Below are 15,202 nucleotides of genomic sequence, written 5' to 3' on the forward strand. Positions count from 1 at the left end.
TTTAAACCAGTATCCAGTAGACCCTGGAAAGTGATTGTTTCCTTTCCCCAAGTGCACAGTAAGGTTATGAGAAAGGCTAGCCGTAAAACTCTTAGGTATTTTAGCAAGGTCCTTCTTCAGGTAAACCCAGCCATTCCTTTACTTAAGGGGTTTTGGGCCTGCAGACTGGCTCAGGTCCGGAAAGTGGATTATAGGCCAAGTTCCCTCTTGCTATGATCCAATGTAACCTTTCTTTCATTTGTTCCATAGTTTTTCTGCTTATATAAATTGAATGAAAATGTAGAAGGCCGATAAGTTTTATGGAAACACCATGGCTGATTAGCCAATAGCAAAGATCCACATGCCACCATAAACACCACTTTGCCTGTGCTGCCTATCACAATAACTACAAATATCTTGCCTTTGACAATTCAGTGCTACTACCTGGTCCCTGCTGTGCTGGGGTCCAGTCAGCCCATCATTTAATTCGTCCAATCGAACAGCAGCCCCTCCAACCCTAAGTTCTGGCACAAGGAAAAGAGCCACCAAAAAGCTCTTCAAATGTGCCTGTTCCCCTCTCACCATTTTGGTTCTTATAGGATTACCAAAGGCCGCGTCTTCTGGGCCTTCCCATTGTGAAGGATTAGGTCTTACACAGCACACCTGCTCTGCCAATGTAGTTTCCCTAAGCTTTAAAATCTCTTCGTCAACACTTAGCCAAGGGAATATGAAACATCTCTGGCTCCTTTTCAGTACACCATCTTTTGAGAAGCGCTTCAAACAACCAATAAAACGAACTTTTGACACCTTAAAAAACTGTTCAAGGGTCCATATTAAACCTAGAGTCTCCACTCACTGGCGATGTGAGGGCTATGTGATGTGTGATGGCTAATCTTGGTTGTCAACTTGACATTAAACTGAAACACAAACGGCTAGCATGCATCAGAAGGAACGTTCTTTACTGGATCATTTGAAGTACGAAGAACCACTCTGCATCTGGGCCACACTTTCTAGTGGCATGGAAGGGCATGGAAGAAGGGAGCCCTTGCTTTTTGCCTGCTTGCCCTCTCACTCACAGGCAGGTGTATCTATCTTTCTGCTCAGGCATTACTGTGGGACATTAGAACCTACTTCACTGGGATTTCAATATAGACCGAAGACCAGCTAAGATGCTCAGCCTCATAAACTGAACAGCTACTGGATTTATTGGCCTTTTCTTTAGGAGCCAGCTACTGTTGGACTAGCTGGACTGCAGCCGGTAAACCACTCTAATAAATGTTCTCCTTTTCTCTGTCTGTGTCTGTCTGTCTGTCTGTCTGTGTGTCTGTCTCTCGTGTGTGTGTGTGTGTGTGTGTGTGTGTGTGTGTGTGTGTTTGTGTGTGTGTTCAATTAGTTCTGTTCCTTCAGAGAACCCTGACTAATGCTGATTGTGGTACCAGAAGTGAGGTGGATCTTCTCACCTCAAATAATTCAAATTTAAAAAAAAAAATCATTCACAGTGTGTCCAGATGCTTTTGATTTGGTTGATTCTAAATGTATTTAAGTTGACAACCAAAATTAGCCATCACGGTTAACTTTTCTCAATAAACTAGCAATAAAAGGAAATTCCATACCTCAAAAAGGCCTGAAGAAAAACCCTACCACCAACATTATACTTATTGGTGACTAATAAAAAAATGAAAAATCTGAATACTTCTCCCTAAAATGGCAAGCCAAGTATGTCTAGTATCACCATTTGTATCAATCTATTTCCCATTGCTGTAACAATATATTTAAGGCTAGTGTACCAGGGTTCTCTAGAGAAAAAGAACCAATAGAAAAACTCGATAAAGTACTTAGGAATAAATTTAACAAATGAAGTGCAAGATTTATACATAAAAATTTATATATAATATATATAAATATATATATACATAAGATTTATATATAAAATATTGCTAAGAGAAGCTAAGGGTGATATGAGCTGATGTTATCTCACATTCATGAATGTGCAATGTTGTTCACACAGCACTTCCTCCCCAAATTAATTTTCTGACTCAGTGCAGTCCCTACTTAGATCTTAGTAGGTTTTGTAGAAATAGATAAACTGAATCTATGGAAAATTTTATGAAAATTCAAAAGACCTAGGATAGCAACACCACCTGAAAAAACTATAGTGAAGTCCAATAACTTCTACTTTCCCATTGTGGCTCTTACTATAAAGCTGTAGTAGTCATAAACATTATAGCAATGGCACAAAGATAGGCATAAGTCAGCTGCCCATAATTGAGAATGCCCAAGTAAACCTTTACATTCATGTTTAATTGATTTTAAACAAAAGGATCTACACAAGTTGGTGGGGGAAATGATATCCAATAAATGCTGCTGGGACAACTGGAATTTCAAAGAATGAATTTGATTTTTCTTTGTACTGTGCTGAATAATTAAATAAAATATGGATCACATACTGAACATAAGAGTTAAATCTATAAAACACTAGGAGAAAACAAAAGAACATTTTCATGGTTTGGTGAGTTCCTAGAAATGACCCCCAAAAAATTCATTATCAAAGAAAATGACTTATCAAAAATGAAAAATTTTACACTTCCAAAGACCGCAGTAATAAAATGAAAAGATGAGTCACAGACCACAGGAAGTACCTGCAAATGCTGTCAGATAAAGGATGCCCAGAATGTATAAAGAATTGCCTTTTGCAGGCAAAAGGTAAGAAGCTCAGCTTTAAAATGAACAAGTATTGAATAGACATTTCACCAAGAAAGGTATCTGAGTGGCTACTAGGCCTATGAAAAAGTGTTCATCCTTAGTTACCAGGAAAATGCAAAATAAAAATTCAATAAGGCTCCATTGCACACTCACCAGCAAAGACTGTTACTTTACTATGAATGGGGGAAATAAGACTCCATCACTATCTGTTTTGTGAACGTATAAAATGCCTGGATACATAAGAAACAATGGTGCTTAACTGCTGGGGGAAGTAGTTAAGGTAGGTAGAAGGTTATTCTCTGCATTTATTTAATTATAAATGATACTTTCATTCTTCAAGAATTCATACATGTATGCAATGTACTTTGATCATATCCATGCATTCTTCCCATCTGAACTCTCCCTGGACCCCCTTCCCAGCACATCTCCTTTCCAACTTCAATATCATCTCTGCATTCTCTTTGTTCTCCCATCCCCTTCACCCTCCTTTTTCCTTCCTCACAACCCCGTGTTCGTTAGTACTGCCTGCATGTACCCGAGTGTGGTACCATTTACTGTCACATGGGCAACCTATCAGTGAACACACTTTCCCAAAGACCCTTCGTCCAGCAGCTGCCAATTGTTGCTCGGCCAGAAGTGAGACCTCATGTGCCCCTTTTCTGTCCATGCTGTAATTTTCACTGCCTTGATCTTGTGCAGGTAACTGCAGCTGTGGTGAGTTCATGACTGCAGCTGTCATGTCCTGTCTAGAAGGCCACATTTTACACATTTCCTCCTATCCTCCAGCTCTTAGACTCTTCCCTTCCTCTCTTCCGAGATGTTCTCTGAGCCTTGTGGGACAGAGTTCTTGTGAATGATCCATTTAGGGTCGATCACTCACGGTCACTTACTCTCAGCACTCTGACCAGTTATGAGTCTCTGCAGTAGTTGTTACCCAGTATACAATGCTTCTGTCACAGATGCTGAGAGCAGCACAGATCCATATCTATATCTAATCTATATCTACATCTATCTATAAATATTAGAAGATAGTTTGGCAATATGACCATTTAGCAAAACAAAAGTGGTAAGTTCTCCCTTTGAGCCTACGACACCCCCAGCCATAGAATTTTGGCCAGCTTTTCATTATATGCTGGCTAGTTTTATGTCAACTTGACACAAGGTAAGGTCATCTGGGAGGAAGGAATCTTAATCAAGAGAATGCTTCCATAGGATTGTAGGCAAGTCTGTAGGGCATTTTCTTGATTAATGATTGATCTAGAAGGGCTCATATCACTGTGGGCAGTGCCACCCTTGGGAAGGTGGTCCTGGGGTAAGAACACAAACTGAACAAGCCATGGGGAGCAATCCAGTGAGCAGCACTCCTCCTGCTTCTAGGTCTGTCCCATCACACCCTTCCCTGAGTGATGGGTAACAAGCTATAAGATGAAACAAACCCTTTCCTCCCAACTTGGTTTTGGTCCAGGTGTTTTATCACAGCAATAGAGACTCTTAAAACACAGTAATAGGTACAAGTTCTCTTTTGTAAAACAGGCCTTGATTCCATTAAAAATGTTTGGTTACCTTTATAATTTTTGCCACACCTATAAATCTGTGCCTCTGTTACATCAATATGCAGATCTTGCCTGGCATGTCAGGGTTGTGGCACACAGGGTCAAGCTCTGTGTAAGACCAATTTTTTTTTTTCCTTAGCACCTTCTGGCCTTATGAAAGCTAGAAGCAGGAAGGACTTTTTCTGGTCATTTCCAGATGAACTTCTGAGTCCTGAAACCAAAGTGTGTGCTATCTTCAACAAGAGGCTCTTATCATCTGGTTTTGGTGGGCAAACATGTGACGACAATAGCCCGTGTTAATCTGGAAGTCTCTAGGGACCCCCTTGATCAACAGCTTACAGGGAATGCCCCATGCCTGCTGAGATTGCTCTTGGGAACCAGTATTGTCCACCCATGCTGTGAAACACAATTTAGTTCCCTTCCTTCCTTTCTTAATTTTTCTTTCTTTCTTTCTTTCTTGCTTTTTTCTTTTTTCTCTCTCTTTCTTCCTTCCTTCCTTTTTATCTTTTCCTTTCCTTCCTTCTTTCTTTCATTTTTAAAAATTATTAGCTAATGAAGTACTGGGTTCATAAAGCTTTTCATATATCCTTTCTTCCCTTAAGCTCCTTTTGTCAGGGTATGTTAAAACAGCAATAGAAAAAGTAACTAAGTCACTTTGGGGTGTGTGTGCCAGGAATTAATCCCATGACTTTACACAGGCTAACCCACATACTCTGTTACTGAGCTAACTCCTTGAGAACTATATGTAACCCAATCTAAAGGCTTAATAAAGCAACAATGAAGGTTGTCATATACAAAGAATTGGGTCAGCCATTACTTAGGGTAGAAGAAATTCATGTCATTGCTGAGGCTTGCAGGGTTGTCAGGACAGTGTGTACTTTGGGAACACACTATGGGAGATTGTGGAACTAAGGCATTTTGATTGCAGAAGGTGTGAGACAAATATCTAGCGATGAGGATGATTTGGGAATCCCATAGTGCAGAAGGAATAATGTCTCCAGAGTCATTGTAGGATCTTGGGGAAAGGGCAAGGCGCTTCCACTCAGCCTGAGCTTGAGCAGGGCTGCCAGGGTACCTGGTAGGACTTAAGGTCTATCATGGCTGCAACCTGAGAAAACGTGAGCAGAAGTGTGCAGGCAGGAGGGCAACCATGACCAAGGGTTTCCTCGATTGGGAACTGTGGTAGTTTGAATAAGAAAGGACCCCATAGGCCCATATATTTGAATACTTGATTCCTAAGCAGTTGGGGGGCTGCTTAGGAAGGATTTGGATGTGTGCTCTTGCTAGAGAAGGTGTGTTGCTGGGGGTGAGCTTTGACGTTTCAAGAGACCCTCAAGATTCCCAGCACTCACTGTCTGCCTCTTGCCTGCTGATCAAGAGTAGCCCTTTGCTACTGCTCCTGTGCCATGCTTGCCTACCTGCTGCTATGTGCCCCACCATGGTGGGCACGATCTCTAGCCTTCTGAAACTGTAAGCCCCAAGTAAACACATTCATGATGTTTTATTACAGCGACAGAGATGAAGCTAACACAGGCACAAAGCAAAGTGTTTGGGACCTCCATCTTTTCTTCTCTCACGCGTAGTCAAACCGTGTATTTTTTTTTTCCTGTCTTCCTGAAAAATTTAAGCACTGTACAGATATCTAGAAGTGCTTCTTGAGATCCTCTGACGAGAGACACAACAGAAGTGCGAAGTGTTGCTATCAACACTGCAAACGCTGACTCACAACACAAGTGCAGGGCCGGGAGCTGTATTGCAACTTCTGGCATACCCGAGGGTTTTGTTTTGAGGGTTAAGCACAGTGCATGCGCAAGATTGAGAAGGCCTGACAACGAAAGAGAAAAATGGTAATGAGTTCAGCTATCACACAGCCCTATGCTGTCAGGGAAAGGAGTGATACCCACCCACACTCAGACGGAAGCCAGACACAACAGCTTCCCTCCAGTGACAGCTACAGGTGTGTTACAGCTGACAGGCAGATAGAACAAATCTAGGCCCAGCCTTTATGCCAGAGATGAGCTGCCCTCTAGGCACGCTGATACCCCTTTAGCTCAGGGTCCATTGACATGTCAGCTTGGCAAACACTGGAGGTTTTCTTAGATAGTTGTGTAATCTGCTTGTGGTTGACAGGTGTCATGGTGTCACTGGAAGAGACTAGAGACAAAGGAGGAAGAGAAAAAACTGGCAGATGCATGTCTAACCAAGGCTTGTCATCACCCTTGTGTTTGCAAGAGTAACCAGTGAGGTGGAACTTAGCTCCCCTTTCCACCCCTGACACTCCCTTCCTCTCTCTACATGGGAGCCAGTCTTGTGCATGCTGGGCTAGCATTCTACATCTAGCCTGGAACAACTACTTTTACATTAAGGGCTCGAAGCTGGGTGTAAGGTCTCAAGCCTACAACCCTAGCGTTTGAGAGACTGAGGCAGGAGAACTGATATGAGTTCAAGGCCAGCCTGGGCTACAGAGAGACCCTGTCAACAAAACAAATACAAATACAATAGCTCATGCCTGTAATACCAGTGCTTGTGCGGCAGAGGCAGCAGGATTGCTACAATTTCAAGGCCACTTGGTCTGTGTTGAGTAACAGTTTCCTTCCAGATTGAAACATTACAATGGGCAGGGAAGCTTTTTAAGCAAAAAGGTTAAATAACTCAAAATAGCTTCAGGAAGTTCCTAAAACTGACCCAATTCACTAGGCCCCCTCCCTGCCAGAGTGAGCAATAACAGCCAGAGTTACTCTCAGACTAAACAATCTAATCTAAAACCCAAAGAGAACTCTCATACAAGCCAAGCTGCAAAGAAAACTCTGAGACCAGACCAGCTTCCTGGGGAAAAAAACAGAAACCAGCTGAGTTGCCTGGAAGAGATTTACAGCAGACACTCTCCAACCTGTTGAACCTCCTTCAGGCTGTGCAGTGTTTTCCAGGTTCCCAGCTTTTGTGAGCTGTGACCCTTTCTGGGGAGGGTCTTGGTGCTACAGCTGTCTGTGAGTCATTTCTGGTCCTGTAAGTAACACCTTGCCCATACTCCCGTAAGTAATTCTAACAAAGCTCATTGGTTCACCAGGCTTGACTTTGGTGGTGTCTGTACCTTGGTCTGCTATGGGGTCTCTATTTAGGCTGAGTAGATGTGTATGTTGCATCCCCCAGGAAACACTTTTGTCACACAACAGTTTACACAGTGAGTTCTAAACTAGGTATGCTACAAAGCAAGGTCCTGTCTCAGAGTCAAAAAAAAAAAAAAAGTTAAAACAAATATATACCAAGGTCTGTCTTTCCAGCTCAGCCCTCAGTCTTTCTTGGGCCCTCCATATGGTCTCCTCTGAACTGTGTCCAGCTCACATTCTCTGAGGTATACTCAAGATTGTGTACATCATACAACTTGCAAAACGTAAGTTACCAGAAAGTTCAGGAACAGACTGAAGCACAGATAGTCCTTCCCCTGTGGGCCTCTGCTTCCTGTGTCTGCTAAGCCCATTGTCCAGCCCATGCTGGAGCACTCTGCCTAATACATCATGGCTTTCCCGCCTTCCTGTTAGCCTCTGCTTGTCCCTATGCCTGAAGTAGCCTGCTTTTACCTTCTCTGTTCTCCACAGAGCAAATGGCTGTCCCCTCCCTCTCTCCCTCCCTCCCTCCCTCCCTCTCTGTCTCGATCTCCAGTATGTTTCCACTCATTTGGTTTTCTTAGCACCTACTACCTAGGTCCCTCTTACTACAGGTTACTACCTTTCCCTATTGGATACACCACCTCCCATTAGACAGAACCAGGGAAGCCATTCCTCCCATCTTTGTTCCCAGGGACAGAGGCAAACATCAGGCGTCTGTAGAACTGATATGTGTGTGTGTTTAAAGGAACTCTGCCTGCTACCAGATCGAGTCTGGCCATACACAGGCCCACTAAAGTGAGACAGAACAAGAAAGGCAACTATTTCAGGTCGGCTTAAGGAGAAGACAGGTGCCTCTTATTCAGCACATCTTGCTGGAAGGCTGATTTGGGAATGGTTTAGACCAGCATAGAGTTGTTTTCACACTGTCTTTTAACAGCTCAAGTGATATAGACCTTAATTGCCTAACCATAAAATGCTTTTCTGTTCTGCTAGAACAAACATTACACCCTTTGGGCTTTTTACTTTAAAAAAACAAACAAACAAAATCTCAAGGTCTCAGCCAGGCAGCCGTGGTGCACACCTTTAATCCCAGCACACAAGAGGCAGGTGGATCTTTGTGAGTTTGAGGCCAGCCTGGCCTATAGAGTGAGTTCCAGGACAGCCACGGCTACACAGAGAAACCCTGTCTCAAAAACTACAAAACAACAACTACAAAATGAGGTCTTGCTATGTAGCCCAGGTAGGACTGCAACTAGCCATCCTCCTGCTTCAGAGTGCTGGGATTACAGGCATGCATCACTACATCTACCTCTTGTCAGTGATTAGTCTGCTGCTATTCAAGTCCTGACATATAACATGAAAACTGAAGGGTGATCTGCTCCATGTCCCTTTTTCTGGTCATCAAACTTGTAGTAGTAAAACTAAGAAGAAAAGCATTTAACTGGGGCTTGCTTGCGGCATCTGAGGTTTAGTCCATTATCAGCATGATAGGAAGCATAGTGGCATACAGTCAGGCATGGTGCTGGAGAAGAAGCTGAAGCCACAGTCAGCAGGAAGAGAGACGAATAGGGGCTGGCTTGGGCTTTTGAAACCTCAAAGCCCACCTTCATTAATACACTTCCTCTTAGAAGGCCACACCTCCTAATTCCTCTCAAGTAGTGCCACACCCTGATGACCAAGCATTCGAATACATGAGCCTATGGACAGCGTTCTTAACCAACCCCCAGGCTGATGGGACTGCTGGCTTCAAATTCTCTCTGGGCACACATTCCCATATCACAAGCATAATCGTTCCTTGAGCTCCCTTTGCTCCACCGGAAGGTCTAAACAGTATTGTTTGAAAGAGGGCAGGTAGCAACTAGAAATTTCCTTCAGAAAAATTTTGCAGTTTCTTCTTCCAGAGAAGGAAAGTTTGGGAGCTGGAGGCACAGCCCAGTGTCAGAGCCGCTGCCTACAGGAACAAGGTCCTGGGTTTGTCCTTGGGCACTGAAAATAAACAAATCAAAGAGAAAGTCTTGTTTGGAGTGGAAGTTATCTGTTGATGAAACTGCGGTTGGAGAAGCCACAGTTTACATGGTCTGGAAGGTTACCTCACACTTCCAACTGGCTTCCTAGCCTTTCCTCCCAGCTTGGATGCTGCTGTAAAGTCCATTTTCTTGAAGTATATCTTAATGTAACATTTGATTTATAAAAGGTTTAAATGTAACTCCTTATGAAGTATAACTTTGTAACAAAACGACCACCCAGCCAAACCGGACCATTCATAGCCTGTACCTGCTTCAGCAAGCTCAGGCTTTGCCCGGTACCCGGACACAACCACTGTCTGCAGCTCTGAGGTCTGTAGTGTTTTTACTATATCCGAAAGAATACAGCTTACTTCCCCAGCCGAGCTACACACTGTGTTGTCAGGCCACCAAGGACAGGCTTAATGTCACCAAGCACTGACTCCAATTGCTTGTTCTGTTGCAGTGTCCAATGTGTGCCCTCACCGCTTTCTCCCTTTTCCTTGACAACTGTTTCCGATGAGGCTGTGAACATGTATGTGTTTGTGTATGTGTCTTGGCCTTGCACATGCTAATGTTCTACCAATGGATTTCAGATTACCGTGAACATGCCTCGTACACAGTGTATTTATTTGGAGCTTTCTAAAAGTAGGTTAGATTGGGGGGCGTGCAAGTATTTGCTCACGAGAAAACGGTCCATGTTTCTCAAAAAGGCTCTAAATGTTAGACAGATTTCTTCCCTCCTCCCCCCTCAAATATCACTGTGTTCCTTGCTGAAAAGTAGTTCTGTATAATCACTCCTCACCCATTTTTCATCTCACAGTGTGATTTTCCTCACCTCCTTTGCACACTTTTCTCACGTGGCCCGGCCAGCTTGGCAGCTCTCCTCCAGCTGTGCAGAGTTTTTCAGGCACAGGACATCACAGACGGACTATCCAGTGAGACCTGTCCACTGCCTCCTCACTTTAGTCTATATCCCCCACATCACCTCATGCCCCAGGGTCTCCTTCCTGAACCTTAAGCCGGATCCTATCTGCCCACCAAACTTTCACCGCACCAGTCAGGGCAGCCTTCACCTTCGTTGGGAGACGGCGCTTTGTGTTACCTCCTTGACGGCCTAACTAGGGCACGTGATCAGACGGGGGCAGACCCTCAATCCTCTCTCTGGCATTAGTGTCTCTACTGCCTTTGGAATCGCTTCCTTGACAGCAAGGTTGTGCGGAGTCCCCGGAAGTAGGCCGGGAGGAGAGGCACCCACGCACAGTCACTGCAGGCGTGGACATGAGGCTGGAGGTTGTGATGGAGGGCAGGAGGGTGAGGACTCTATGATTTCCTCAGAGGTGGGCAGAATCATGTCAGAAGTTTCCAAAATATGTGTGTGCAGAGCCTTGCTGCATCCGCAGCCTTCCTCCCCGGGACCCTCCCTGCTAGCCCAGCTCCATTCCCTTGCATCAGCGATGTATGGAGAAGCCTGAAGTTGCTGTCAGGGATCTTCCTGCATTGCACTGCAACTTACTGTGAGGCAGGCCCCTCCAGCAAACCCAGAGATCACTGATAGGGCTGGTCTAGCAAGCTCATACCAGGGACCCAGCTTCCGCCTGCTGATGGTGGAATTACCGGCAAGTTGGCACGCTCACCTGGCATTTTCATGGGCTCTGAGAATCAAAACTCAAGTCCTTCTTGCTTCTGTGCAGGCATTTTAATCACACGTCTTCTCCGCTCTTTTATCCACTCTTGTGTAAAACGTTTTAAAAATGTATCCAAATGAAAGGTAAACAATGTTCTAGTATGATACAAACACTTTTTAAAAGACACGCTTAGCAAGTACATTACTGCCACGTCCAGCGCAGCTCCAGGGAAAGACCTGACTGGGGTGGCAAGGGAATGAAGAGAAGACACGTACTAGAGACCCGGCAGAAGACTGGATCAGATGGGCTGGGCTGTCTGATGGAGAAACCACGGCAGCTTGGACGCTCCGAGTGCTTATTACATAGCGTGGATCAAGGAGGCAGGGTTATCGCATACAGATAAACAAGGAGGCTTGGGGGACACAGCCGCACCAAAGCCACAGGTTAGCTGATCTCGGTAGGAGCAGTCTCTGCAGAAGGGCAGGCTGATAACATCCTGGATAGGGGCAGGAGGTAGAAGGCTACAGTGCCACATTTTTTTTTTTAAATTTTTTGCACACAACATCAATATCTGTACATGAAACAGAGGAAGGCTTTGCTGAAAGTTCCCCTGAGCCTCATTCCTCGCCCCCACCACCCAAGCGGATCTGGGCAGAAGCAGAGCCTTTGCCATTTTCCTTGGCTCTATGGCTAAGGTCCTTGATATGGCTGTGCCCATGTCAACAGCACACACTCGCTCAAGACTTCACTCTCTTCCTGGTCTCCCCACATGCACAATAATGGCAGAAGTATCTGGAGAGAAACTTCCCAAACACAGGGCTAGAAATAAGCAACCTCACATTCTAAGCCACTCAACTAAGTTCCTCTTGGTTGTGTGACACCTGCCTCTGAAGCATGTTAACTGTAATTTCACCAGGGTCGACCAGAAAGCCATTCATTCACACAACTTTTGACCAAGCTGCTCCCTACCTTATTCTTAAAAGAGTACAACACATAAAATTTAAAGAAAACATTAGTTTCCAATTAAAAAAAAAATACAGCTCAGTTTCTTTCTTTTTGAGACAGGGTTTCTTTGTGTAGCCTTGGCCATCCTGAACTCACTTTGTACACTGGGCTGGCCTCAAACTCACGGCGATCCGCCTGCCTCTGCCTTCGCCACCACTGTCTGGTTCAGTCTTATTTTAATGAAATTTTTTGAGATAATTTGTATGTGTGAAAGGGTTTCCTGTAAATCACATCATCGTTTATTTAACAAAGCTCCTTTTTCTGGGATCTAGAGATTCGAGAGGCACTTGCTGTTCACAGACAGGCAAGATGCTGTGTGGTCCGCCATTTCTTTATGGACACAGCTCATTATGATTCACACTTGTCAGACTCCTCCTCCTCAAACTCCACTAAGGGTGCATGTCTGTTGGCTTGGGCTCCTTCTCTGAAGAACACCTTCTTTATCCTGCCGTCCTTTGGAGCTTTTATGGTATGCTGCAGGGACAGAGACAATGGCAGGCATGCCAGTGAGGGCCAGGCACACACCAAGCCAGGAGAGGCGGACAAACATGAGAACACAGCTAACACCTTTAACACTTTGCAGTTTCGCCGTTTGTTTGTTTGTTTGTTTGTTTATACACATTTCCAGGCACCGAGAAGATGGGAACAGCTGAGAAGAGTCAAGACTGAGCAGTAACACATTCGAGGACACGGGTGGGAGGCTCTTGTCTAACTAGCAATGTCAACCTGGTTCTACGTCAGACGTGGGAAGCTTAAGAAGTAGGGCTCGGGACGCAGCTCAGTGTACCTGGCTAGCTGCACAAGACCCTGGGACCAACCCCAGAATTACAACCTAGTACTGATCCCTGAGCCTTCCTGGAGGAGGTCACTTCAACTTCTCTCTGAAAGCAGGTCTATAGAGCTTCCAAAGTGAGTGCAGTATTGGCAGCCCACTGTTTGTCACCCTTATTCAGCTGGAGGGAATAGTGACCGTGAGGGTTCAGCTGGGATAGGCTGACGATAATTTCATTAAGTTCAGAATGACAGGTACCGCAGGATGGTAGCTTTAGCTCTTTTCAATTAATTTGTAGCCAGTTCATGACCTTTAGTATTTAAAGTGTCATTAAGCCATCAAACAAGGCAAACAACAACTAGGCCAGGCTGTTCCCAGGGCTGACACGGCAAGTGAACCTGTGACTTCACATACCTCCATCTTCATGGCAATCATAACCAGCAGAGAGTCTCCGGCTTTTACTCTGTCTCCAGCTTTCACGAACACCTAGGGGTTGAGGGATGCATTAAAACGCTGCTCCTTCTCTTTCTCCAGACTCAGGACATAAACAAACAGAATGGAAGCACCTGCCTACGGGTCCGTGTTATTTGCCAAGGACAGACAGATACACCAGGTAAACTGGAGGCAGCTAAGGTCCAGTGTTGCTGGCATTTTTGAGTGTGTATATTCTTAGTCTCTTTAGGTCAGGACCCAGCTGTGCTTGATTCAGATGAACGGATTTTACATAACTTGGAACTGTTTTGTTTTGTTTTTTTTTTTTTTCCCAATGAATGTATAATCAGGACAGACATAGACGCCTTGTACATGTAAAGGACACAGGGAAGAATGGATACTTACAAATGTTTCATACAGGGTAAAAGATGAAGGTCCTGATTAGTTTTCTAGTTTAGGGGTTGCTTATGATAGAAAGTTTTTCAAATCTGCAGCGTCTATGTTATAAGCGTGTAAATAGTTCTCATAAGAGAACTAAACAACACCATCAAAAGAACATCCCTTTTTTCAGTACTTTTTAGTTAATCTAGTTTTTAAACAGTTTATAATGACATCACCAGGAGAGTTGCATCTCACAGTCACAAGCAACAATCATCTTTGGATGCTCCAAAGATCATCTAATCCTTCGTGATGCTTCTTTGGTATGGCCTCCTGAAGCCAATGTGCGCCCATTTTTAGATGTACGATAAATATTCTCTGCTGTCATCCCTCACTGGAGACTGGGGTGAACTGAGATTGACCAACCTAAAGGCAGATCTAAGTCCTTCAGCTCACAGAGTTGAAAGTAGTGGATTAAATGATTATTTTCCTTTGTGTGTGTGGATTCCAAGAATATATAGCTGAATTAATTTTCTTGCTGTGCGGTGAATGAACCCAGGACTTCCCTCTACGTGAGGCAGGTTTTCTATTTCAGAGCCACATCTCTAGCACGATGGAATTATTATGACTTAGTGTACTGGGGAGACCAGATATCTGTCCCGCAGAAGTTAGATAATCCGGCTCTACCATACGAATGTCTGCATCCTGCTGCAACTCATGTTGAAATACTGAACCCAAGGTGATGGCTTGGAGGTAGGGTTTCTCGAAGGTGATCAGGCCACCAGGGAGCTGCACCATCACAGAGAAAGCCCAAAGAGAGGTCCTGTGCCCTTGGGTCATGTCGGAGGAGATGGTCTGTCCGCTGTGATACTAAGAAGCAGGCTTCTCAACAGCCATATTCTGCTCGGGATTTCCCCAACCTCCAGAACTACAAATAAACTTCATAGTTTCAAGTCCTTGGTGTATGGAACTCTGTGCTAACAGCCCAAATGAACTAAGAGAGTAATTAACGTCACCTGATTCTACCCTTGGATGACATCAACCCTGTGGCTTGCTGGGTGTGGAGGTGTGTGCTTGTAACTTTGGCTCTTGGAGGGCAGGGCAAAACAATTGCTCAAAGTCTGAGGTCAGTGAAATCCTGCCTCAAACCCACAAACACAAACAACTTCCTTTCCTACCGGCACCCCACCCTGAGCCACATGGTTCTCCCCAACACCCGCCTAACAATTTTATTTTAATGAATATGCAATTATTTCATTATTCCATGACAAAATTGTTGTTAAGTTTCACATTAAAAGACTGACTTTTTAGATAATTCTTGGTGAGCATTCTATTTTCCTTCCCAGGAATACTTTCTGAGTTGGGTGTGGTGGCAGCTGAGGCAAGAGGATCACCTTGGCCTAGGAATTCAAGACCAGCCTGGGAAATATGGCACTGTTAAAAGAAAACAAATTCACTTATTTGTATTTGGACTTTAATTCACCCCTCCTCTCTCTGACTCTTTCGTTTCTTTGGCACTTGGATTGAATCCAAATCCCTAAGCATGCTGCGTACATGCCCTGGCACTGATCCCTGCTCCTCAATCAGCAGTAGTTGTGCGTTTTTGCCCCGGCTGGCCTCAAATTCTGGTGGCCCTCCAGAA

At 44.4% G+C, this 15,202-nt stretch overlaps 1 protein-coding gene across 1 annotated transcript in view; it reads right to left on the reverse strand.

The window, feature by feature from the left end:
- Positions 1-5,717: 5,717 nt before the first annotated feature.
- Positions 5,718-15,202, reverse strand: part of Mccc1 (methylcrotonyl-CoA carboxylase subunit 1) — a 45,982-nt gene continuing 36,497 nt past the window's right edge. The window contains exons 18-20 of the mRNA XM_055625994.1: positions 13,165-13,236; positions 10,983-12,452; positions 5,718-6,060 (exon numbers count right to left, since the gene is read on the reverse strand). Of these exons, the coding sequence (XP_055481969.1) occupies positions 12,327-12,452; positions 13,165-13,236 (198 nt within the window). The 3' untranslated portion in view covers positions 5,718-6,060; positions 10,983-12,326. The remainder of the gene's footprint in view (positions 6,061-10,982; positions 12,453-13,164; positions 13,237-15,202) is intronic.

This window comes from Psammomys obesus, unplaced genomic scaffold (genome assembly GCF_907164565.1).
Source record: "Psammomys obesus unplaced genomic scaffold, mPsaObe1.curated_primary_1811, whole genome shotgun sequence".
Taxonomy (NCBI): domain Eukaryota; kingdom Metazoa; phylum Chordata; class Mammalia; order Rodentia; family Muridae; genus Psammomys; species Psammomys obesus.